This window comes from Grampus griseus, assembly GCF_964374135.1.
Source record: "Grampus griseus genome assembly, chromosome: 2".
Taxonomy (NCBI): Eukaryota; Metazoa; Chordata; class Mammalia; order Artiodactyla; family Delphinidae; genus Grampus; species Grampus griseus.
Window position 1 is genome coordinate 147,291,323 of NC_139018.1, and position 26,240 is coordinate 147,317,562.

Consider the following 26,240-nt stretch of genomic DNA (forward strand, 5'->3'; position numbering starts at 1 on the left):
TAGTTTCTGCTTTATAACAAAGTGAATCAGTTATACATATACATATGTTCCCATATCTCTTCCCTCTTGCGTCTCCCTCCCTCCCACCCTCCCTATACCACCCCTCCAGGCAGTCACGAAGCACCGAGCTGATCTCCCTGTGCCATGCGGCTGCTTCCCACTAGCTATCTACCTTACGTTCGGTAGTGTATATATGCCCATGCCTCTCTCTCGCTTTGTCACAGCTTACCCTTCCCCCTCCCCATATCCTCCAGTCTATTCTCTAGTAGGTCTGTGTGTTTATTCCTGTCTTACCCCTAGGTTCTTCATGACATTTTTTTCCTTAAATACCATATATATGTTAGCATACGGTATTTGTCTTTCTCTTTCTGACTTACTTCACTGTATATGACAGACTCTAGGTCTATCCACCTCATTATAAATAGCTCAATTTCGTTTCTTTTTATGGCTGAGTAATATTCCATTGTATATATATGCCACATCTTCTTTATCCATTCATCCAATGATGGACATTTCGGTTGTTTCCATCTCCGGGCTATTGTAAATAGAGCTGCAATGAACATTTTGGTACATGACTGTTTTTGAATTATGGTTTTCTCAGGGTATATGCCCAGTAGTGGGATTGCTGGGTCATATGGTAGTTCTATTTGTAGTTTTTTAAGGAACTTCCATATTGTTCTCCACAGTGGCTGTATCAATTTACATTCCCACCAACAGTGCAAGAGGGTTCCCTTTTCTCCACACCCTCTTCAGCATTTATTGTTTCTAGATGTTTTGATGATGGCCATTCTGACTGGTGGGAGATGATATCTCATTATAGTTTCGATTTGCATTTCTCTAATGATTAATGATGTTGAGCATTCTTTCATGTGTTTCTTGGCAGTCTGTATATCTTCTTTGGAGAAATGTCTATTTAGGTCTTCTGCCCATTTTGGGATTGGGTTGTTTGTTTTTTGTTATTGAGCTGCATGAGCTACTTATAAATTTTGGAGATGAATCCTTTGTCAGTTGCTTCATTTGCAAATATTTCCTCCCATTCTGAGGGTTGTCTTTTGGTCTTGTTTATGGTTTCCTTTGCTGTGCAAAAGCTTTGAAGTTTCATTAGGTCCCATTTGTTTATTTTTGTTTTTATTTCCATTTCTCTAGGAGGTGGGTCAGAAAGGATCTTGCTGTGATTTATGTCATAGAGTGTTCTGCCTATGTTTTCCTCTAAGAGTTTGATTGTTTCTGGCCTTACATTTAGGTCTTTAATCCATTTTGAGCTTATTTTTGTGTATGGTGTTAGGGAGTGATCTAATCTCATACTTTTACATGTACCTGTCCAGTTTTCCCAGCACCAATTATTGAAGAGGCTGTCCTTTCTCCACTGTACACTCCTGCCTCCTTTATCAAAGATAAGGTGACCATATGTGCGTGGGTTTACCTCTGGGCTTTCTATCCTGTTCCATTGATCTATATTTCTGTTTTTGTGCCAGTACCATACTGTCTTGGTTACTGTAGCTTTGTAGTATAGTCGGAAGTCAGAGAGCCTAATTCCTCCAGCTCCGTTTTTCGTTCTCAAGATTGCTTTGGCTATTTGGGATCTTCTGTGTTTCCATACAAATTGTGAAGTTGTTTGTTCTAGTTCTGTGAAAAATGCCAGTGGTAGTTTGATAGGGATTGCATTGAATCTGTAGATTGCTTTGGGTAGTAGAGTCATTTTCACAATGTTGATTCTTCCAATCCAAGAACATGGTATATCTCTCCATCTATTTGTATCATCTTTAATTTCTTTCATCAGTGTCTTATAATTTTCTGCATATAGGTCTTTTGTCTCCTTAGGTAGGTTTATGCCTAGATATTTTATTCTTTTTGTTGCAATGGTAAATGGGAGTGTTTCCTTAATTTCACTTTCAGATTTTTCATCATTAGTGTATAGCAATGCAAGAGATTTCTGTGCATTAATTTTGTATCTTGCTACTTTACCAAATTCATTGATTAGCTCTAGTAGTTTTCTGGTGGCATCTTTAGGATTCTCTATGTATAGTATCATGCCATCTGCAAACAGTGACAGCTTTACTTATTCTTTTCCGATTTGGATTCCTTTTATTTCCTTTTCTTCTCTGATTGCTGTGGCTAAAACTTCTTAAACTATGTTGAATAAGAGTGGTGAGAGTGGGCAACCTTGTCTTGTTCCTGATCTTAGTGGAAATGCTTTCAGTTTTTCACCATTGAGGACGATGTTGGCTGTGGGTTTGTCATATATGGCCTTTATTATGTTGAGGAAAGTTCCCTCTATGCCTACTTCCTGCAGGGTTTTTAATCTTAAAACGGGTGTTGAATTTTGTTGAAAGCTTTTTCTGCATCTATTGAGATGATCATATGGTTTTTCTCCTTCAATTTGTTAATATGGTGTATCATGTTGACTGATTTGCATATATTGAAGAATCCTTGCATTCCTGGAATAAACCCCACTTATCATGGTGTATGATCCTTTTAATGTGTTGTTGGATTCTGTTTGCTAGTGTTTTGTTGAGGATTTTTGCATCTGTGTTCATCAGTGATATTGGCCTGTAGTTTTCATTCTTTGTGACATCCTTGTCTGGTTTTGGTATCAAGGTGATGGTGGCCTCGTAGAATGAGTTTGGGAATGTTCCTCCCTCTGATATATTTTGGAAGCGTTTGAGAAGGATAGGTGTTAGCTCTTCTCTAAATGTTTGATAGAATTCGCCTGTGAAGCCATCTGGTCCTGGACTTTTGTTTGTTGGAAGATTTTTAATCACAGTTTCAATTTCAGTGCTTGTGATTGGTCTCTTCATATTTTCTATTTCTTCCTGATTCAGTCTTGGCAGGTTGTGCATTTCTAAGAATTTGTCCATTTCTTCCAGGTTGTCCATTTTATTGGCATAGAGTTGCTTGTAGTAATCTCTCATGATCTTTTGTATTTCTGCAGTGTCAGTTGTTACTTCTCCTTTTTCATTTCTAATTCTATTGATTTGAGTCTTCTCCTTTTTTTTCTTGATGAGTCTGGCTAATGGTTTATCAATTTTGTTTATCTTCTCAAAGAACCAGCTTTTAGTTTTATTGATCTTTGCTATCGTTTCCTTCATTTCTTTTTCATTTATTTCTGATCTGATTTTTATGATTTCTTTCTTTCTGCTAACTTTGGGATTTTTTTCTTCTTCTTTCTCTAATTGCTTTAGGTGCAAGGTTAGGTTGTTTATTTGAGATGTTTCCTGTTTCTTAAGGTAGGATTGTATTGCTATAAACTTCCCTCTCAGAACTGCTTTTGCTGCATTCCATAGGTTTTGGGTTGTCGTGTCTCCATTGTCATTTGTTTCTAGGTATTTTTTGATTTCCTCTTTGATTTCTTCAGTGATCACTTCGTTATTAAGTAGTGTACTATTTAGCCTCCATGTGTTTGTATTTTTTACAGATCTTTTCCTGTAATTGATATGTAGTCTCATAGCGTTGTGGTCGGAAAAGATACTTGAAACAATTTCAATTTTCTTAAATTTACCAAGGCTTGACTTGTGATCCAAGATATGATCTATCCTGGAGAATGTTCCATGAGCACTTGAGAAAAATGTGTATTCTGTTGTTTTTGGATGGAATGTCCTATAAATATCAATTAAGTCCATCTCGTTTAATGTATCATTTAAAGCTCGTGTTTCCTTATTTATTTTCATTTTGGATGATCTGTCCATTGGTGAAAGTGGGGTGTTAAAGTCCCTTACTATGAATGTGTTACTGTCGATTTCCCCTTTTATGGCTGTTAGTATTTGCCTTATGTATTGAGGTGCTCCTATGTAGGGTGCATAAATATTTACAATTGTTATATCTTCTTCTTGGATCGATCCCTTGATCATTATGTAGTGTCCTTCTTTGTCTCTTCTAATAGTCTTTATTTTAAAGTCTATTTTGTCTGGTATGAGAATTGCTACTCCAGCTTTCTTTTGGTTTCCATTTGCATGGAATATCTTTTTCCATCCCCTTACTTTCAGTCTGTATGTGTCTCTAGGTCTGAAGTGGGTCTCATGTAGACAGCACATATATGGGTCTTGTTTTTGTATCCATTCAGCCAATCTGTGTCTTTTGGTGGGAGCATTTAGTCCATTTACATTTAAGGTAATTATTGATATGTATGTTCCTATTCCCAGTTTCTTAATTGTTTTGGGTTCGTTATTATAGGTCTTTTCCTTGTGTTTCTTGCCTAGAGAAGTTCCTTTAGCAGTTGTTGTAAAGCTGGTTTGGTGGTGCTGAACTCTCTCAGCTTCTGCTTGTCTGTAAAGGTTTTAATTTCTCCATCGAATCTGAATGAGATCGTTGCTGGGTAGAGTAATCTTGGTTGCAGGTTTTTCTCCTTCATCACTTTAAATATGTCCTGCCAGTCCCTTCTGGCTTGCAGAGTTTCTGCTGAAAGATCAGCGGTTAACCTTATGGGGATTCCCTTGTGTGTTATTTGTTGTTTTTCCCTTGCTGCTTTTAATGTTTTCTTTGTATTTAATTTTTGACTGTTTGATTAACATGTGTCTTGGCGTATTTCTCCTTGGATTTATCCTGTATGGGACTCTCTGTGCTTCCTGGACTTGATTAACTATTTCTTTTCCCATATTAGGGAAGTTTTCAACTATAATCTCTTCAAATATTTTCTGAATCCCTTTCTTTTTCTCTTCTGCTTCTGGAACCCCTATAATTCGAATGTTGGTGCATTTAATGTTGTCCCATAGGTCTCTGAGACTGTCCTCAGTTCTTTTCATTCTTTTTTCTTTATTCTGCTCTGCAGTAGTTATTTCCACTATTTTATCTTCCAGGTCACTTATCCGTTCTTCTGCCTCAGTTATTCTGCTATTGATCCCATCTAGACTATTTTTAGTTTCATTTATTGTGGTGTTCATCGTTGCTTGTTTCCTCTTTAGTTCTTCTAGGTCCTTGTTAAATGTTTCTTGCATTTTCTCTATTTCCAAGCTTTTGGATCATCTTTACTATCATTATTCTGAATTCTTTTTCAGGTAGACTGCCTATTTCCTCTTCATTTGTTAGGTCTGGTGGGTTTTTATCTTGCTCCTTCATCTGCTGTGTGTTTTTCTGTCTTCTCATTTTGCTTATCTTACTGTGTTTGGGGTCTCCTTTTTGCAGGCTGCAGGTTTGTAGTTCCCGTTGTTTTTGGTGTCTGTCCCCAGTGGTTAAGGTTGGTTCAGTGGGTTGTGTAGGCTTCCTGGTGGAGGGGACTAGTGCCTGTGTTCTGGTGGATGAGGCTGGATCTTGTCTTTCTGGTGGGCAGGTCCACATCTGGTGGTGTGTTTTGGGGCGTCTGTGGCCTTATTATGATTTTAGGCAGCCTCTCTGCTAATGGGTGGGGGTGTGTTCCTGTCTTGTAGTTGTTTGGCATAGGATGTCCAGCACTGTAGCTTTGGTCATTGAGTGAAGCTGGGTGCTGGTGTTGAGATGGAGATCTCTGGGAGATTTTTGCCGTTTGAAATTATGTGGAGCTGGGAGGTCTCTTGTGGACCAGTGTCCTGAAGTTGGCTCTCCCACCTCAGAGGCACAGCACTGACTCCTGGCTCCAGCACCAAGAGCCTTTCATCCACATGGCTCAGAATAAAAGGGAGAAAAAGTAGGAAGAAAGAATTAGTAGAAGTAGAAAGAAAGCAAGGAGGAAGGAAGGAAGGAGGGAAGTAAGGAAAAAAAGAAAAAGATAAAGTAAAGTAAGATAAAATATAATAAAGTCATTAAAATAAAAAAATAAGAAAAAAAACGGACGGATAGAACCCTAGGACAAATGGTGGGAGCAAAGCTATACAGACAAAATCTCACACAGAAACATACACATACACACAAAAAGAGGAAAAGGGGAAAAAATCATAAATCTTGCTCTCAAAGTCCACCTCCTCAGTTTGGGATGATTCGCTGTCTATTCATGTATTCCACAGATGCAGCGTACATCAAGTTGATTGTGGAGCTTCAATCCGCTGCTTCTGAGGCTGCTGGGAGAGATTTCCCTTTCTCTTCTTTGTTCTCACAGGTCCCAGGGGCTCAGCTTTGGATTTGGCCCCGCCTCTGCGTGTAGGTCGCCGGAGGGCGTCTGTTCTTCGCTCAGACAGGACGGGGTTAAAGGAGCCGCTGCTTCGGGGACTCTGGCTCACTCAGGCCGGGGGCGAGGGAGGGGCGCGGAGTGCGGGGCGAGCCTGCGCCGTCGGCAGAGGCTGGCGTGATGTTGCACCAGCCTGAGGCGCGCCGTGCGTTCTCCCGGGGGACTTGTCCCTGGATCCCGGGACCCTTGCAGTGGCAGGCTGCACAGCCTCCCCGGAAGCGGGGTGTGGTTAGTGACCTGTGCTCACACACAGGCTTCTTGGTGGCGGCAGCAGCAGCCTTAGCGTCTTATGCCCGTCTCTGGGGTCCGCGCTTTTAGCCGCGGCTCACGCCCGTCTCTGGAGCTCCTTTAAGCAGCACTCTTAATCCCCTCTCCTCGCGCACCAGGAAACAAAGAGGGAAGAAAAAGTCTCTTGCCTCTTCGGCAGGTCCAGACTTTTCCCTGAACTCCCTCCCGGCTAGCCGTGGCGCACAAGCCCCCTGCAGGCTGTGTTCACGCCGCCAACCCCAGTCCTCTCCCGGCGCTCCAACCGAAGCTGGAGCCTCAGCTCCCAGCCCCACCCGCCCCGGTGGGTGAGCAGACAAGCCTCTCGAGCTGGTGAGTGCCGGTCGGCCCTGATCCTCTGTGCGGGAATCTCTCTGCTTTGCCCTCCGCACCCCTGTTGCTGCGCTCTCCTCCGCGGCTTCGAAGCTTCACCCCTGCGCCACCCGCAGTCTCCGCCCGCGAGGGGGCTTCCTAGTGTGTGGAAACCTTTCCTTCTTCTCGGCTCCCTCCCACTGGTGCAGGACCCGTCCCTATCCTTTTGTCTCTGTTTAATCTTTTTTCTTTTACCCTACCCAGGTACGTGGGGGGTTTCTTGCCTTTTGGGAGGTCTGAGGTCTTCCGCCAGCGTTCAGTAGGTGTTCTGTAGGAGTTGTTCCACGTGTAGCTGTATTTCTGGTGTATCTGTGGGGAGGAAGCTGATCTCCGCGTCTTACCCTGCCGCCATCTTCCCGGAAGCGCCCCTCTTCTGAATAACTAGGCTTTAAAATGCTTAGGCCCTGGATTCTACCTCAGCAAGTTTCTGCCTAAAACTGAACCTGTGTGTCTGTTTTTATGGCAAACCATAGTGCTTTTATTTATACCCATTTTTTTAGATAAGGAATTTGAGGCTTATGAGATTAAACAGAGTGACTAGAAACCTGGTCGGTGAGCTGGGACTCACCCTCCTAAGCTACTTCTGCTCGTATATCGATTCTAGTAGACTGGTAAAAGGTTTAGAATTATTCTTGTATTATAGTTATTCTTGTATTATAGTTAAATCTTACATTATTGTAAGAAGCAGTACAGTACTGTAGGACAAGAGAGTATGTAGGTAAATCAGATACCCAAAAAGTGGATGTTAAGATGGCATACAATCAAGAGAAACATAGTAAGAATGATACATCCTTTAAATATATTCACAAAGAAAGGCAGAAATACAAAATGAATGCATTAAGTAATAGAAGGGATGGTGCTGCCTGAAGTATTATCTGAGGATGAGGAAACTAAGAAGTTAAATAAACGTGGTCTGAACTCACTTGATTAATTAGCACAGATCTAAGATTCAAACCCAAATCTGATTATTACAGCTACTTCCAAAATTAAAACATGCTATCCACACTTTTTAAATAGTAACCTCACTGAAGTCACAATTGCTGACATAGTAAAATCACAGGAAATATACCAGAGTACTACTGACATTTGGACCAAAAAATTGGGGACACTCCTGTGCACCGTAGGATGTTTAGCAGCAGCTAAGCCTCTATCCCCACCCCGAGTGATGACAATCAAAACTTCTCCAGACGTTGCCCCATAAGATGAAGGCTGAGAATTAACCACTGGTTTTAGACCATAAGTGACCTTGATAATAGCGCATTCAGTGGCACGGCACGGGTGAAAGACTGCAGTGGGCTTAAAAAAGAGGGGAAGAGAATACTCTGAAATAACAAGTGTAGGTAATTCTTCCAAGATGTTTGGGAAGGGGAGCAGAAAAATGGGGGTGGTAGATGGAAAGAAATATGAGGTGAAGAGCCTTTTTAAAAAACTGTGGTAAAATAAATTTATTATCTTAATCATTTTTAAGTTTACAGTTCAGTGCTATTAAATACATTCATGTTGTGCAACATCACTGCCATCTTATTCCCATAACTTCTTGCACCCTGTAAAATGGAAACTCTTTACCTATTAAACAGTCACTCCCTGTTCTCCCCTCCCCCAGCCCCTGGTAACTACCATTCTACATTGTATCTGTGACTGTGACTACTGCTGGCACCTCTTATAAGTGGATCACACAGTCTTTTTAGGACTGGCTGATTTAACTTAGCATAATGGCACCGAGTTTCATCCATGTTGCAGTATACTGCAGAAGTTTCTCCCCTTTTAAGGCTGAATAGTACTCCAGTGCATGTATATACCACGTTTTTGCTTATCCATTTACCCACTGATGGTCACTTGGGTTACTTTCATGGTTTAGCTATTGTGAATAATGCTTCTATAAACATGAGTGTACAAATATCTCTTTGAGATCCTGCTTTCAGTTCTTCTGGGCATATACCCAGAGTGGAATTGCATGGTTATATGGTAATTACGTTTTAAATTTTTTGAGGAACCACATGCTGTTTTCCACAGCAGTTGTACCATTTTACATTCCCACATGACAGTGCACCAGGGTTCCAATTTCTCTACATCCCCACCAACTCTTGTTTTATTTTGATAGTACTCATACAAATAGGTGTGAGGTGGTGTTTCACTGTAGTTTTGATTTGCATTTCCCTAATGACTGGTGATGTTGAGCATCTTTTCATGTGATTATTGGCATTCCTGTATCCTTGATAAATGTCTATTCAAGTCCTTTGCCCATTTTTTGAGTTGAGTCTTAGGAGTTCTCCATATATTCTGGATATTAATCCCTTTTCAGATACATGATTTGCAAATATTTTCTCCCATTCTGTGGGTTGCTTTTTTATTCCATGAATAATTTTCATAAAGTGCCATTTGTCTATTTTTTTCTTTGTTAACTGTGCCTTTGGTGTCATATCCAAAAATTCATTGCCAAATCCAGCGTCATGAAGTTTTTGTCCTTTGTTTTCTTCTAAGAGATTTATTGTCTTAGATCTTACAATAAGATCTTAGAATTATGTCCTTGACCCATTTTGAGTTAATTTTTGTATGTGGTGTTAGGTAAGGGTCCAACTTCATTCTTTTGTATGTGGATATCCAGATTTTCCAGCATCCTTCGTTGAAAAGACTATCTGTTCCCCATTAAACGATCTTGGCACCCTCATCAAAAAACAATTGACCATATATATGTTTATTTCTGTGCTCTCTATTCTGTTCCATTGGTCAGTATGTCTGTCTTTACGCCAGTACTTCACAGGTTGGATTAATGTAGATTTGTAGTAAGTATTGAAATCAGGATGTATAATTCCTCCAGATTTGTTTTATTTTTTCAAGATTGTTTTGGCTATTTGGGGTCCCTTGAGGTTCCATATGAAAATGTGGGTAGGTTTTTCAATTTCTACTAAAAATGTCACTGGGATTTTGATAGGGATTGCATTGAATCTTCAGATCACTTTCAGTAGTATTGACATTTTAACAATATTAAGTCTTCTAATCCATGAACGTGGCATGTGTTTCCATTTATTTATGTTGTCTTTAATTTCTTTTAATTCTCATTGTATAAGTCTTTCATCTCCTTGGTTAAGTTAATTCATAAGTATTTTGGTTTTTTTAGGCTGTTTTAAATAGAATTGTTTTCGTAATTTGCTCTTGAGATTGTTCATTGTTTGTGTATAGAAATGCAGTTGATTTTAGTGTATTGACTTTGTATCCTGCTCCTTTGCCAAATTCCTCTTTTAGTTCTAGCAACTTCGTTCTGGAGTCTTCAGGGTTTCTACGTATAAGATCATATCATATGCAAAGATAATTTTACTTCTTCCTTTACAATTAGCATGCCTTTGATTTCTTGTTTGCCTAAGTGCTCTGGCTAGGACTTCTAGTACTATATTGAATAGAAGTGGTGAAAGTGGGCATCTTTGCGTTGTTCCTGATCTTTGAGTGTGATGTTTGCTGTGTGTTTTTCATATGTGGCTTTTATTATGTGGAGGTAGGTAGTTTCCTTCTGTTCCTGTTTGTTGAGTGTTTTTATCATGAATGCGTGCTGAATTTTGTCAGATGTTTTTTCTTCACTTACTGCGATGACCATGTGGTTTTTCCTTCATTATGTTGATGTGGCATATTACACTGATTGATTCTTATATGTCGCATCACATCATTGGTGTATAATTCTTCTAATATGCTGCCGAATTCCATTTGCTAGTATTTTGTTGAGGATTTTATCTCAGTGGTTGTAAGGCATGTGGATCTGTAGTTTTCTTTTCTTGTAGTGTCTTTGGCTTGGTATCAGGGTTATTCTGGACTCACAGAGTGAGTTAGGAAATATTCCCTCCTCTTCCATCTTTGGGAAGAGTATGAGATGGTTTGACAGCTCTTTAAATGTTTGGTAGAATTTACTAGAGAAGCCATCAGGTCCAGGGCTTTATTTATTGGGAGATTTTTGATTAATAGGTCAATCTGCTTATTAGTTATGGGTCTATTCAGATATTTTCAAGATTAGTCTTGGTAGGTTTGGGGTTTGTAGGAATTTGTCCATCTCATCTAGGTTATCCAGTTTGTTGTGTATAATTGTTAATAGTGCATTGTTACAATCCTTTTTATTTTTGTAGAATCAGTAGTAAGGTCCCCACTTTTATTTTTCATTTAGTAACTTGAGTCCTCTCTTTTCTTCTTGGTCCATCTAGCTAAAGGTTTATCAATTTTGTTTATCTTTTCGAAGAACCAACTTTTGGTTTCGTTGATTTTTCTTTATTATTTTACTCTTCTGTATTTTGTTGACCTCTGTGCTAATTTTTTTTTTTTCTTCCTCCTGCTAACTTTTGCTTTAGCTTGCTTTTTTTTTACCAATTCCTTAAGGTGGACTTTTTGGCTACTGATCTGTTTCTTCAGGTAGATATTACAGCTATAAATTTCCCTCTGAGCACTGCCTCACTGCATAACCTAAATTTTTCTTTGATCCATTGGTTGTTTAAAAGTGTTTTTTTAAGTTTCCACAACTTTGAATTTTCCAGTTTTACTTTTGTTTTTGCTTTCTTATTTTATCCCATTGTGGTCAAAAAAGATACTTAGTATGATATCTACCTTTTAAAATATGTTGAGACTTAATTTGTAAAGTGTCCCACATGCACTTGAAGAATGTGTGCTCTTGTTGTTGGGTAGAGTGCTCTGTGTATATCTGTTAGATCTAGTTGGTTTATTGTGTTACGCCCTCGCCTTTCCTTACCTATGTCTGGTGGTTCTATCCCTTAGTGTGAGTGGGATGTTGAAGTCTCTATTGTAGAACTGTCTGTTTTTGCTTCTTATGTTTTAGTGGTCATTACATGTGTAAATATTTATAATTATTATGTCTTCTTGCTGTATTGAACCTTTTATTAATATATAGTGTCCTTCTTTGTCTGTTGTAACCTTTTTTTGATTTAAAGTCTACTTTGTGTGAAATTAGTATAGCTACCTTGCTCTCTTTTGGTTCCAATTTGCATGGAATATCTTTTTCCATCCTTTCACTTTCAGCCCATTTGTGTCTTTAGGTCTTAAGTGAGTCTCTTATAGACATTATATTATAGACGTGTTTTTATCCATTCTGCCAATCTGTGTCTTTTGATTGGAGAGTTTAATCTGTGTAAATTTAAAGCTCCATAACTTTTCTGACCCTCATTTCCTGCATTCTTGTTTTTGTGTTTAGTTGATTTTTTGTAGGGAAATGTTTAAGTTCCTTTCCTTTTGTTTATATGCTATAGCAGTTTTCTTTGTGGTTACCACGGGAATTACATTTAACAGCCTAAAGTTATGAGACTCTAATGTGAATTTATAGCAGTTTTAGTTTAATAACATATATAAAATCTGTTCCTTTACAGCTGCATCTCAACCCTTTGATTGCTGATGTTATAAGATCACATTGTCATACATTGTGTGCCCAAAAACATAAATTAAAAATTCTTTAAAATGTATTAGTCTCCTAAATTATGTAGAAAAAAGATTTGGGGTTACAAAGTAATTTACAGTAATACTAGCTTTTATACTGATAACTTTTTTCTTTAAATCTTGGTTTCTTAAATCGTAGAAGAGAAAAAGTACAGTTACAAGCCATTGTAAGCCATAGTACTGGCTCTTATAATTGCCCATGTGTTTACCACAGTTGAGATCTTCTGTTTCTCCACATGGCTCCAGGTCACTGTCTAGTGTCCTTTCATTTCAACTGCAGGACCCCCTGAGTACTTCTTGCAGGTACAAAGGAGAGTTTTGCTGCATACAGGATTCTCCACTGACAGGTTTTTTTCCTTCTTTTAGTGCTTTGACTATATCAGGTCTTCTGGCCTCCAGAATTTCTGATGGGAAATCTGCTGATAACATATTGATGATCCTTTGTGCGCGACAGCTCCCCTCTTTCTCGCTGCTCTCAGGAGTTTCAAAAGTTTGGTTACAACATGTTTCAGTGTGGCTCTCTGAGTTCATCTGACTTGGAGTTACTGAATATTTATATTCATATCTTTCATCAGATTGAAGGAATACTGACTAAAAACTTCCCCAGTATTCTCTCTGCTCATTTCTCTCTCCCCTCCTTCTGGGACTCCCATGATGCATATCTTGGTCCATTGGCTGATGTACCACAGGTCTTTTTAGGCTCTGTTTGCTTGCTCTCCAGTCTTTTCACCTCTCTTGTTAATTTCCATTGTCCTGTCTTCTTCTCTCTGCTCTGCTCAAATCTGCCTTTGAATCCCTGAAGTCAGTTTTTCACTTCAGTTAATGACTTCTTAGCTCCACGTTTTCTTTTTGGTTTCTATCTTTTTATTGATGTTTCCAGTTCATACATCATTTTCTTGACTTTCTCCATATTTTCCTTTAGTTCTTTGACCTTCTTTAATAGTTGTGTTAAAGTCTTTGTCTAATATATCTGCCAGTAGGTCTTTTTCATGGCCAGTTTCTGTTGACTTGGCTTTTTTTTCCTTTGAAATAGTCATACTTTTCCTGCTTCTTTGTATGCCTTGTGGTTTTTTGTTGAACACTAGACATTTGAATCTAGTAATATGGTAACTGGAACTCAGTTTCTCCTCCTTCTCATAGGTTGCTGTTTTTGTTTCTTTGATGGTTGTAGGCTGTCTATTTCTGTGCCAAAGATCAGATTGAGGTGTAAACTAAATGCCTTCTTAGGTCTTTTCTGAGCCTCTCCTTGGGTATGCACATTCACTTTCTAATTTCTGCTGTATATGCAGTTGATTTTGAATGTCTGGCTTGCAAAAATGTCTGGCTTGCAAAAGGGGGAATAAAAGGGCAGTGGCCCTTTAACTCTTCTGAAAGTCACTTCAGCTGGAGGAGTTGTGACAGCGGGGGCAGGGGGTGGAACAGCAATGGCTGCCCATTTCTGTGACCAGAAGCGCATCTTTTTTGCCCACCCTGGCTCCCACAAGGTGCTCCATTCACAGCTGCTTGGGTGGAGAATAGGGATGATGTAGCTATTACCGTGCTAAGAGCCGAAATTGACCAAAATTAACCATAACTTACTGTTCAAGCCTTCAGTAGACTTCAGAGTTCCAAAATAGTTACTTCAGACAGATTCTACAGTACAGCTGTTGTCCAGGTGGGAAGGTAGATCCTGGTGCTTCTGCTCTGTCATCTTTCCAGAATCTCAGGCCCTTTAAGAAAATAGAAATTACTTACGCTTGTGTGCTGACGGGAATTACCTAGTGGAGATGGAAAAGTTGATGCTGTGCCCGAGTAAGCTTGAGTTTGCTGATAAAGGACTGCGTGCTGAGCCTCGGTCGTCCATCCCATTGTTTCCTGCCATCCTGCTCAGGACAGAAAACATGTTCTTGGTGATACTAGTTTAAGCTTGAGCCAGAAAGAGCTTTAAAAGCACAGTTTCAAAAGTCTGTCAATCACTGTACCCAGCTTCCTATGCATTTCATCCCACGTTTAACTGCTGGTTATGGTTTCTTGCCTGCAGTGCTACAACTGTGAGGAGGAGGCCATGTACCACTGCTGCTGGAACACATCCTACTGCTCAATCAAGTGTCAGCAGGAGCACTGGCATGCGGAACACAAGCGCACCTGTCGCCGGAAAAGATGAAGGCTGGTTCTTTCTGGAGAATCACTGACGATTATTCTTCTCAGACACAGCGGTTTTTGTTTCCAAGAAGCCAAAATTGTTTAGAATTTGCTTCCCATTTTGCACCAGCCTTTAAACACTTTTCGTGAAGAAATTTTGCACAGTAGTTAAATCTTTTGTTAATGCTCCTCTGGAGTTTTTCAGGGGGTAAAAGTAACATCAGTGGAGGGTATTATTTTAAATAAATTTTAATTGAGAGTTTGTTGCATTTTCAGCAAATTTTAAAACATTTTTAGGTTTTACAGAGATTTTAACCTTTAAACAACAGATCTTTAAAAAAACAGCAGGTGAATACAAGTGAGTTTAACAAAGAAACATTTAAAATAGATCTGAATGTAAGAACTACAGAACTGTTTCAGAAATAAAGCATACTACCTTGATGTGAAATTTATTTCTTAACCTTGTTGAGCTGGTTTTGTTCAGCTTAATTTACTGTTTAAAGGCATTATCTATTGGTTATGCCAGTGGGTATATGATTGATTGATTGAATTTAGGGAACAGGGTTGACACAGCAGGTGCTAGTCCTGCATATTTTTTCTTAAATATTTCCCAATTGTGTTTTTCATTATTTCTTTTCAATATATAACTTTTATAACAAATTATTAGCTTTGATCTTGTAGTTTAAAATTGCAGGGAACTGGGGTAATCTTTTACTGAGCTGGATCTTAGAGAAAATGAATATTTAAATTTTAAAGTTTGCACATTTCATCTTTGTCCTAACATGAGTGCTTGTAACAAAATAAACAAAAATAAAAAGCCAAAAACTACCTTTATCCATACACGAAATTATAGATGAGGCATACAAATTTCTCTAATGCTTCCCTTCCCTCCCCAAATATCATCTGATTGATTGATTGCCTATTATCTGGTGTCACCTCTTACATTGTAAGTTAATACTGAAAGGAAAGAAAGCACTTAAGTTTCACAGAAGCCGTTATGTTTGTAGTAGTGGGTCATTGCCTACTAATGAACTCCACCACTGTACACAGAATGAAGAATAATGCATGTTAATTTTCTTGTATTAAAGATGCCGTGATTTGTAAAAAGTCTGTATTTTGCGGAATGTCTGGATTAAGAAGCATTACCAATAGGAATGGATCGATAGTTGAATAATGATTTTTTTTATACATAGACATATAAAATACAGCCAGGAAAACTTAAATTACTTTTTACAAAAAAAAAAAACCTCACAATTTATGTTTTTTCAAAGACTGATCTTAGACCAAGTCAAAATAAATTCCCATTTATCATTTATTTTTAAGGTTAGAGAAATAATTTGTAAATATTTATTTAGACCTTTGATATTTATTAAAGCAATTACACACCATGTAAGTGAGAGAATCAGGAGAAAAACCTTTTTAAAAGTTTTCTCCAGGTTTGTCAGGGTCACTCTAAAGAGCCTTCTGTGAACTAATCATCCATCCAGTCCTGATGCTGTTACAGACGGTGGTGACACAAGTTAATCGACAAGCTACTGCCCAGTGGCGCCCAATGGCTTGTAGGACCTGCCCAGTAGCCCCATTTCAGCACCGTACCTGGATTACGCAGGGACTCGGCACTCTCGGTCCCTCCTCGTTGCTGTGTGATTTGTCCGTGTTGCCACGGTGCCGTGGTCTGAGCGAGACGACGTAACCATGAACACTTAACCTTCTCTGATTGATTGTTTTGATTTCAAGTTTTAAAACTTCGATCCACCCCTATGAGAGCAAGTTATTGTGGAACTATTTTTGGTGTAAAATCATTCCAGAGTGTGTACTATTTACCGATAGCTGCATGAAAGTAAGATTCGTGTTACTTTGGCTTTTTTGTCTCCGTTGACACGGTTGCACATTTCCAAGTTACTACAGCGTGAAAACTGTGTGTTAAAAAAAAAAAAAACAAAATTAAAAAAAGAGATTGTGGCCTGGTTTTGTAAAAGTTTTAGGTAAAATTACAATTGATTGTTTTAGGAATCATTATTAAAAATTTTCTGCAATCATAAAGCTATATCAAGGTGTTGAGCTTAGCCACTATGCACATTGTAATTATTCATCGTGGCTGTCCAGTTCTATGATGCATTCTGGCATTTTGTAAGCTGCTCTGACTAGCAATATATAGGTTCATTTAATGTGTTAACATTGGTTAATAAATGTATTTAAAAAAACTGCCTTTAATAAATTGTTGATTTAGTCCATTCCCCTAAACCAAAACAAACACAACTGTATCACATGGTAATCATATACTGTGGGCTATCCATTGGTGACTGTTTAACTTTATATAAAATCAGTGTGTTAAAAATAATTTACTTAAACATTTGTTTAAGTTGAACTTACTTTTACCAGTTGTCAAGTTCAGGTTTGTTTGACTACAAAGCCCCCTTTCTGGGTAAACTTATGCTAGGCTGAACATAAAGATAGATAGAAAATTATTCAGTGAACATTTGAAATTAGTCAATATCATCAATTTCAACGCATCTAGAATCACATCCATCATCTCACCTTGCATCACTGCACTCCTCCAACCAATTCACATGATGCCAATCTCAATTCAAGCCAGCGTCACCCTCCTGACCAGACTGTAATGTAGTAAGTGGCTCGACCCTCTTCTTTGCCTTCCTCTCTAATTCAGTGGTTCTCAAACTTTTGACATCAGGATCACAAGAGGACTTGTTCAAACACTGCTGGTCCCCACCCCCAGCATTTTCATTGCCGACAAGTTCCCAAGTGTTGCTGACGAGGGCATCCTTTCATAATCACTGCTTTACTGATGATGAAAATAAAAACAGACCCTTTCATGAACAATATACATAAAGTTTCAGTATTTTACAGAGTCCTAGGGCCCATCTGTAGACTTCCCACCCCCATAAGGATCCAGGTCCCTCATGTTAAGAATCCCGGATCCAGTGAGATTAGAGAAGCAAAAATAGGAGAGGTAGCAAGAGTCCTGTTACTGTGATCTAGATCAGAGCCTCTCAAATGTTCCTGTGCACACAAATCGCCTGAGGCTCTAGTTAAAATGCAGACTCTGACTTAGATGGTCTGGGGTGGGTGGAGCTGGTGACTCTGCCCTTTCTCATAAGCTTCCAAGTGATAACTGCTTGTACTGGCCAGGGATTACACCTGAGAGGCTAGGTCTTAAAGGATATGTAAGTGCTCAGAAGTGTAACTACTACTACCACACTAAATTATAAACTATAAAACAATGCTGTCAAGTGAAATTATGTAACGTGAGGTACCTAAGAAATTTAAAATTTTCTAGTAACCATACTAAATATTAAACCATTAAATAACCATATTAAATATTTAACCGTATTAAGAAGGAACAGGTTAATTTTAATAATATATCCTACTTAACCTAATATATCCAAAATATTTCAATATTTAATTAATATAACAATGAGACATTTTATATTCTTGTTTTATACTAAGTCTTCAAAACCCAGTGTGTGTTGCATGCTTTCAGCACATCTCCATTCGGACTAGCCACAGTTTATTCTCGTGTGGCTGATGACTACCCATGTTGGACAGAGCAACCTAAAAGCAAGAGCTTTGTCTTACCAAATAAGGGCCCCCATCAGCACCCGACCTGTAGTCAACATGCATTTAGCAAATGTTTAGTAGAGGTCCTCCTTGAAACCTAGGAGCTGACAAGAAAAAAATTAATCAGTTTTCAACAGAATTTGACCTCTCTGAGGGTAGGCTTAGTCTTTCAGAGTCTGAGATTTGAGAGCTTAAAGATCTTCCAACAACCTCTAAACTGACATTGCAAGTAGGCAGCCCTGGAAAGTTACCTAAGGATCCCTATGGCTCTACAGGGCAGTTTGAAAACCTTTATCTACTCCAACTCCTTAACCTCATACTGGAGAGAAAGCCGAGACCCAGAGCTGCTCAAAGTCAGGAACCAGGTTCCTGACATCATACCTCCTGTTCTACAGCCCCATGAAGACAGTCTGTGGCTTAATAAAGTCATGCAGTGATGAATAATCCCTACCTCCAGGAACAGGAAAGAGTATAACTGGGGGTAGAGACTGCTAAGGAAATTTAGAAGACAGTGTAAATATTATTCATTTAGTAAATACTTGAGCCCCTACAGCATTTGTGTTAGATGCTAAGTGTATGATAATGAGCAGAACAGACACATTTCCTGTCTCTATGTAGCTTATATTCTAGTGAGGGCATCAATCAAATAAGTACAACTTTAATTATAACCCAGAGTTGGGTGCAATGAAGAAAAAATATGGGACTATAGGATACGGAGAAAGCACAACAGGAGGGGAAAGAATTAGGGAAGGCTTAAAAAAACCTGTACGGAAGCTCGAACTTGAAAGGTGAGCAGGAGCTAGCTGGAGAAGAAAGGCATTCCAGAGCATCCCACATGGATTTCGGATGATTCATTTTTTTCCTTCATATTTCTACTATGAACATAACTTTTAAAACCAGGAAAAAAAGTTACAGAAGAAACAAAATTCTTGGCTAGAGCGGTCTGCAGGGTTAAAGGTTACAGGAGAGTAATTCTTTTCAAGCAATGAGAGAGATTTGACATGGTTAAGGAAGCCATCAGACAGGAAGCAGGAATGAGGGTGATGCCACGAGAGAATAACTAGAGGGTAACCTCACAGTGACTGCGGAAGATGAGATGGTGCAAAACGACAGATGATAAAGTGAAGATGAGAGAAGCCTACTCTTGAAAACTGCTCGTGAATGGGAGGGAAATTATGTTTAGGACAAGAAGAGGCTATAAACAAGTGATATCAGCATCACGGTGGTGCAGGGTGTTCCTCCTTTTGTCCTTTTTCAACAAAGAATTAGGGCATCTTTCATGAACACAAGGACCTCTGTGGTTGCTGTGGGAACCAGCACCATATGCCAGGGGACCTGTAAGGGGTCTTGCCCACCTCTGCATCTGGTAATAGGGTTAGGGTTAGACCTTGATATGGGCTGTGGAGCCCATAGGGCAATAAACTTGCCTGACCCTGCTGCAGTTGGGAAAAAACCTGGAGTGTTGACCTGGGCAGACACCCACAGAAGATAGAGAAGTTGCAGAAATCCAGCCTTTCCTAGGGGAGATTCCAGCATGTCATTGGAGAGGGAGAAAGTTTGGATGCAGTGGATCTAGAAGAACTTTCTCAGCACTGCACCCCACCCCCACCCCACCCCCCAAGGAATCACTGCATACAGAGGATCTATCTGACAGTGGTGACCTCTTTCACAAGATACAAGGAGAGCAATGAGTGAGTACCTAGCTAGCCAGTGGTGTGGGAAGCAGCTGGAGAACCTGTTTCTCTCCAGCAGCACCCAGAGTACTGACGCAGGACTTCCATGACTGCCAAGAGGGAGGAGATCAGGAAAGCAGCAGATAAAAATATCGAAGGTCTTTAAAGGGATGCAGTTCCTGCTAACTGAACTCAGCAAGAAGTTCATCCATGAGCCTCTGGGAGTGCCACTCCTGGGGATCCCCTTACCAGGTCCATGGGCATCCCCAGTGCCCTAAAAGCTAAGCTCACACTCTCCCCCACTCTGCAGCCAGCATCTTGTGCATGGCTCCTGAGTGCAGCAGCAAAAGCAAGCTCCGGTAGACAGAGCGTGTGATCAGAGAACTGGCCAGGGTCTGTGGGCAAAGGAGAAGCCAGAAACTTGGGCTGTAGCATCACCTTCTTGAAAACAAAGAAGCCAGTGGCCAGTCTGGTGAGTTGTAAGAACGAAAAAAGATACAAAAGCTTTAAAAGTTTGCCACAAAAGGGAACAAGCAGAGTGAAACAAGGGTACCCAGAAAAAGGCAGAATTAATGACAATACCAACAAACAGAATGCCCCATTTGAAGACAACTAGCAAAGATTTGAGGAGGTGTCTGCTACTTCAAATGCAACAGCAACAACACAAAACTACAAGGAACATGAAAAAACAAGGAACCATGTCATCGTTGAAAGATAATAATTCTCCAATAACCAAGCTTAATGTCATGGAATTTTGTGATCTAGTTGATAAAGAATTCAAAATAGCTGTTTTGAAGAAACTCAACAAGCTATAAGAAAGCTCAGAACGACAATTCAATGAAATCATGAAAAGAAAAATACTGGTTCAAAATGATATTTACCAAAGAAATAGAAATTATAAAAAAGAACCGAGGAGAAATTCTGGAGCTGAATAACTCAATGAATGAAATGAAAAATGCAGCAGAGAGCATCTGCAGTGGAGTCCAGCAAAGGGGAGACAGAATAAGTGCGTTAGGTGACGGGAATTTGAAATAATTCAGTTAGAGGAGAACAAAGAAAAAGAGAAAGAATGAAAAAGAGTGAAGAAAACCTACATGACCTATAGGATTCCATCAAAAGAACAAATAGAATAATTGGAGTTTCAGAAGGAGGAGAGGGAGAAGGGGGCAGAAAGTTTATTTAAAGAAATAATAGTTGAGAACTTCCCAAACCTGGGGAGGGAATGAACTGGAAGTCTAAATTCAAAGTTAATAGATCACCCTATTTTCTCAGCGCAAAAAAGACCTTCTTCAAGACACATTATAACAAAACTATCAAAAATCAAAGATAAAGAATTCTAAAAGCAGCCAAAGGAAAAAAAGACTGTAATCTACAAAGGAATCCTCATTAGGCTATCAGCGGATTTCTCAGCAGAAACCTTATTGGTCAGGAGAGAGTGGAATAACATATTCAGAGTTTTGGAAAAAAAAAACAACGCTGCCAGCCAAAAAATGCTCTCTCAGGCCAAGTTACCCCTCAGATATGAAGGAAAATAAAGATCTTTGTAGACAAACAAAAGCAGAGGGAGTTCATCATCCTAGATATGCATTTCAAGAAATGCTGAAAGGAGTTCCTCCAGCTGAAATGAAAAGATGCTAATCAGTGACATGAAAACGTAAGAAAATATACAACATACTGGTTAAGGCAAATATATAGTCAGACTTAGAAAACTCTAATTCTGTAACAGGATGGTATGTTAATCGTTTAACTGTAGTGTAAAGATCAAAGGAAAGGTATTAAAATAATTATAGATACTACAATTTGTTACTGCATACACAATATAAAAGAGTTAAATAATGACATACAAAATTTTAAAAGGGGGAGTCAATAAGTGAAGATTTTATAGCTGATCAAAGTTAAGTTGCTATCAACTTAAAATGGACTGTTTTATCTATGAGAGTTCTTATGTAAACCTCACGGGAATCACAAAGCAAAAACCTATAGTAGATTAAAAAGGGGGAAACAGAGAGAACCACCACAAAAAACCCACGAATTTATGAAGGTGGGCAGAAACAGAGGGAAAGGAAACATTGGAAATGCAAAACAACCAGAAAATAATTAGTAGGATGACATTAGTAAGTCCTTGATGCTAAATGTAAATGGGTTGAATTCACCAATCAAAAGCTAGAGTGGCTAGATGGATTGAAAAAAAAAAAAAGAAGCCACACAAGACCCAACAATATGCTGCCCATAAAAGACCCACTTCAGGTTTAAAGACACATAAGCTCAAAGTGAAGGGATAGAAAAAGATACTGCATGCAAGTGGAAAGCAAAAAAAAAAAGAGCAGGGATAGCTATACTTATATCAGACAAAATAGACTTTAAGCCAAAAACAGTAATAAGAAAGTCAATATTTAATGATAAAGGGGTCAATTCATCAGGAAGATAAAAACAACTATAAAGTATAAAATATATATGCATCCAACATCACAGCACCTAAATATATTAAGCAATAGTAACGGAGCTGAAGGGAAAAATGGAAAAAAATACAATAGTTGGGGGATCCAATACCCCACATTCAGCAATTGTTAGATTATCTGGACAGAAAATACCAGGAAATGTTGAGTTTGAACCATACATTAGACTGAACTGAACTAATGGGCATTTATAGACATTCCATCCAACAGAAGGAGAATACACATTCTTCTCAAGTGCATACAGAACATTCTCCAGGATAGGTCATATGATATGAGACAAAAAATGTCTCAGCAAATTTAAAAGATTGAAATCATAGCAAGTATCTTTTCTAACCACAATAATATGAAACTAGATATCAATAACAGAGGAATGATGAAAAATCTACAAATATGTGGAAATTAACACACTCCAGAATCACCAATGGGTCAGAGAAGAAATCAAAAGAGAAATGAGAAAATACAGCAAAACAAATGAAAATGGAAACAAAACATACCAAAACCTATGGGATGCTGCAAATGCAGTTCTGAGAGGGAATTTTATACCAATAAATGCATATATTAAGAAAATGGGAAGATCTCAAATAAACAACATAACTTTACACCTCAAGGAACTAGAAAAAGAAGGAAAAATGAACCCCAAATTTAGTGAAAGGAAATAAAGATAAGAGCTGTAATAAATGAAATAGAGACAAGAAAAACAATAGAAAAAAATCAATGAAACTAAGAGCTGTTTTTTTGAAAAGATAAAATCTACAACTCTTTATTGAGACTAACAAGAAAAACAGAATGAATAAAATCAAAAATGAAAGTGAAGAGGTTACTGGTACTACAGAAATACAAAGGATCATGAAACTATCATAAACAATTATACACCAGTAAATCAGATAACTCAGAAGAAGTGGATAAATTCCTAGAAACATACAACCTGTCAAGACTGAATCATGAATAAATAGAGAATCTGAACAGACTAGTAACAAGTAAGGAGATTGAATCAATAGCCAACACTGAAGCAGACTCACAGATATAGAGAACAAACTGGTGGTTACCAGTAGGGAGAGCGAAGGGGGAAAAAAGGGTTATTATGGGATACATGAAATCCTGTGTATAAAACTTTTGAAAACTGTAAAGCATTATAGAATTTAAAGAATCTTTCATTCAACAAGAAAAAAGAAAAAGAAAAAAACAATTCTAAAATTTGTCTGGAACCACAAAGACCCTTAATAGCCAAATCAATCGTAAGAAAGAATAACAAAGACAGAGGTATCACACTTCCTGATTTCAATCTATATTACAAAGTTAGAGTAAATTTGTAATTTATGGTCAACCAATTTATGGTCAACCAATATTTGACTAGAGAGCCAAGAACACTCAATGGGAAAAGGACAGTCTCTTCCACAAATGGAGCTGGGAAAGCTTGAATAACCACCCAAAGAGTAATGAAATTGGACCCCTATCTTACACCACTTACATAAATTAACTTGAAGTGGATTAAAGACGTAAGCATGAGACCTGATGATAAAACTCCTAGAAGAAAACATAGGAAAGAAACTCCTTAACATTAATCTTGGCAATGATTTTCTAGATAAGACACCAAATGCACAAGCAACAAAAGCAAAATTCAACAAGTGGGACTACATCAAACTAAAAAGCTTCTGCACAGCAAAAGAGCCAATAAAAAATGAAAAGGCAAACTATGAAATAGGGAAAAATATTTGCAAAACACATATTGGATAAGGATTTAATATCCAAAATATAAACAACTCATACAACTCAATAACATAAAAGCAAACAATCTGATTTAAAAATGAGCAGAGGAACCAAATAAAATTTTTTTTCAAAGACATGCAGGTGGCTGGCTAACAGGTACATGAAAACATGCTCAACATCATCAGTCACCAGGAAATGCAAATCAAAACCACAATGAAATGTCACCTCACACCGTTAGAATGGCCATCATCAAAAAGACACAGAAAATAAGTGTTGACCAGGATGTGGAGAAAGGGAACACTTATGTACTGTTGTTGGAAATGTAAATTGGTTTAGCTACTATGGAAAACAGTAGGGAGGTTCCCCCAAAATTAAAAATAGAACTACCATCTGATCCAGCAATTCCACTCCTGGTATATAGCCAAAGGAAGTGAAAACAGGATATCAAAGAGATATATGCATTCCCATGTTTACTGCAGTATTCACAACAGCCAAGATATGGAAACTACCTAGGTGTCTGTCAGTGGATGGATGGATGGATAAAGAAGTTGTGGTACTTATATACAATGCAATATTATTTAGCCATGAGAAAGAAGGAAATGCTGACATTTGTGACAACATGGATGGACCTTGCGGTCACTATGCTAAGTGAGATAAGTCAGACAGAGAAAGACAAATACTGCATGATCTCATTTAAATGTGGAATCTAAAAGAGCCAAACTCATAAAAACAGGCAGTAGAATGGTGGTCACCATTCGACTGAGGGGTGGGGGAATTGGGAAGAAACTTGCAACCAATAGGCAAATAAGTTTTGGAAAACTAGTATGCAACATAGTGATTACAGACAACAATACTATATTATAAACTTTTGCTAAGAGACTAGGTCTTAATTTCCACCACAATTAAGTGATATGATGGAGGTGTTAGCTAACACTACAATGGTACTCATATTGCAATATATAGATGTACTAAATCAACATGTTGCACACCTTAAACTTATACCATGTTATATGCCAATTATATCTCAATAAAAATAAATTTTAAAAAAGAAGAATACATTTATAATTTAACAAGGAGAGCTGACTGAGAGAGAGCAAAGGTGCGAGTCCTCTACAATGTAGAATTTTTTAAAATTATCTTTTGTTTAGCTCTTTTTGGTGGTTCAAAAATAATTATTAAATAGCAATTATGATAATAGTACAACATCTGACTATAGACTGTAGTCCGAATTCTATTATTTATGGAATATAACTTCATAAGAGTTTCTGTATATTCACCACATAGCTCTTTTTTTCTTTATTCTTTTAGCCAAAGAACTTTTATTCCACTGAACCAACTATCTTAAAAAATGTTTTTTTTGCATTTAAAAATATTTTTAGAACAGTTTTAGTTTTACAACAAAATTGAGAAGCAGGGACCAAGATTTCCCATATGTCCCCTTCCACCACACATACACAGCCTCACCCATTATAGACATCACTCACCAGAAGTTTTTAAAATTTTTTACCAAGGATGAGCCTATGTGAACACATTAATCACCTAAAGTTCGTAGTTGACATCAGAGTTCACTCTTAGTGTTGTACATTCTAAGGGTTTGCACAAATGTGTAATGACATATATCCATCATAGTATCATATAGAATGTTTTCATTATCCTAAAAATCCTCTGTGCTCTGTCTAGTCATCTCTCCCCACCACCATCTCTGGTAACCACTAATCTTTAAATTGTCTCTATAGATTTGTCTTTTCCTGAATGTCATATTGGTGGAATCATACAGTATTTAGCTTTTTCTGATTGGCTTCTTTACTTCATAATTTATCATTTAAGGTTCTTCCATGTCTTCTCGTTATCTGAGAGCTTATTTCTTTAGCACTGAATAATATTCCACTGTCTGGATATACTTCAGTTTATCCGCTCACCTACTGAAGGCAACTATGAAGCAAGCTGCTATAAACATCTGTGTGGAGGTGTTTGTATGGACATAAGTTTTCCTTTGGGTAAACACCAAGGAATGTGATTGTTGGATTGTATGGTAAGAGTACGTTTCACTTCGTAAGAAACTACCAAATTGTCTTCCAAAGGTTGCATCATTTTGCATTCCCACCAGCAACGTAGAGAGTTTTTGTTGCTTCCCATCCTCGCTGGCATTTGGTGTTATCAGTGCTTTGGTTTTTGATCATTCTAAGTAAGTTGTGTAGTGTTATCCCATTGCTGTTTTAATTTTCATCTTCCTGATGAAATATGATGTGGAACATCTTTTCATATGCTTAATTGCCATCTGTATATCTACTTTGGTGGCATATCTAATCAGGCCACTGGCCCTCTTTTTATTTGGGTTGTCCATTTTCTTATTGTTGATTTTTAATAATTCTTTGTATATTTTAGATGAGAGTCCTTTATCAGATGTGTCTTTTGCAAATATTTTCTCCCAGTCTGTGGCTTGTCATTTCATTCTCTTAACACCGTCTTTCACAGAGGAGTTTTTAATTTTAATGAAGTCCAGTTTATCAATTTTTTTCATGGACCATGCCTTTAATATTATATCTAAAAAGGTATCACCATACTGAAGATCAT

General features: G+C 38.2%; 2 protein-coding genes across 2 annotated transcripts in view; one reads left to right on the plus strand and one right to left on the minus strand.

Annotated features, from left to right (window-relative positions):
* ZMYND11 (zinc finger MYND-type containing 11) overlaps window positions 1-16,477 on the plus strand; it is a 137,359-nt gene extending 120,882 nt beyond the window's left edge. The window contains exon 16 of the mRNA XM_082647856.1: window positions 14,151-16,477. Within this exon, the coding sequence (XP_082503982.1) occupies window positions 14,151-14,273 (123 nt within the window). The 3' untranslated portion in view covers window positions 14,274-16,477. The remainder of the gene's footprint in view (window positions 1-14,150) is intronic.
* Window positions 1-26,240, minus strand: part of DIP2C (disco interacting protein 2 homolog C) — a 401,012-nt gene that overhangs the window by 4,537 nt on the left and 370,235 nt on the right. The window contains exon 39 of the transcript XR_014296333.1: window positions 13,709-13,839. The gene's annotated coding sequence lies outside the window, so the exon portion shown is untranslated. The remainder of the gene's footprint in view (window positions 1-13,708; window positions 13,840-26,240) is intronic.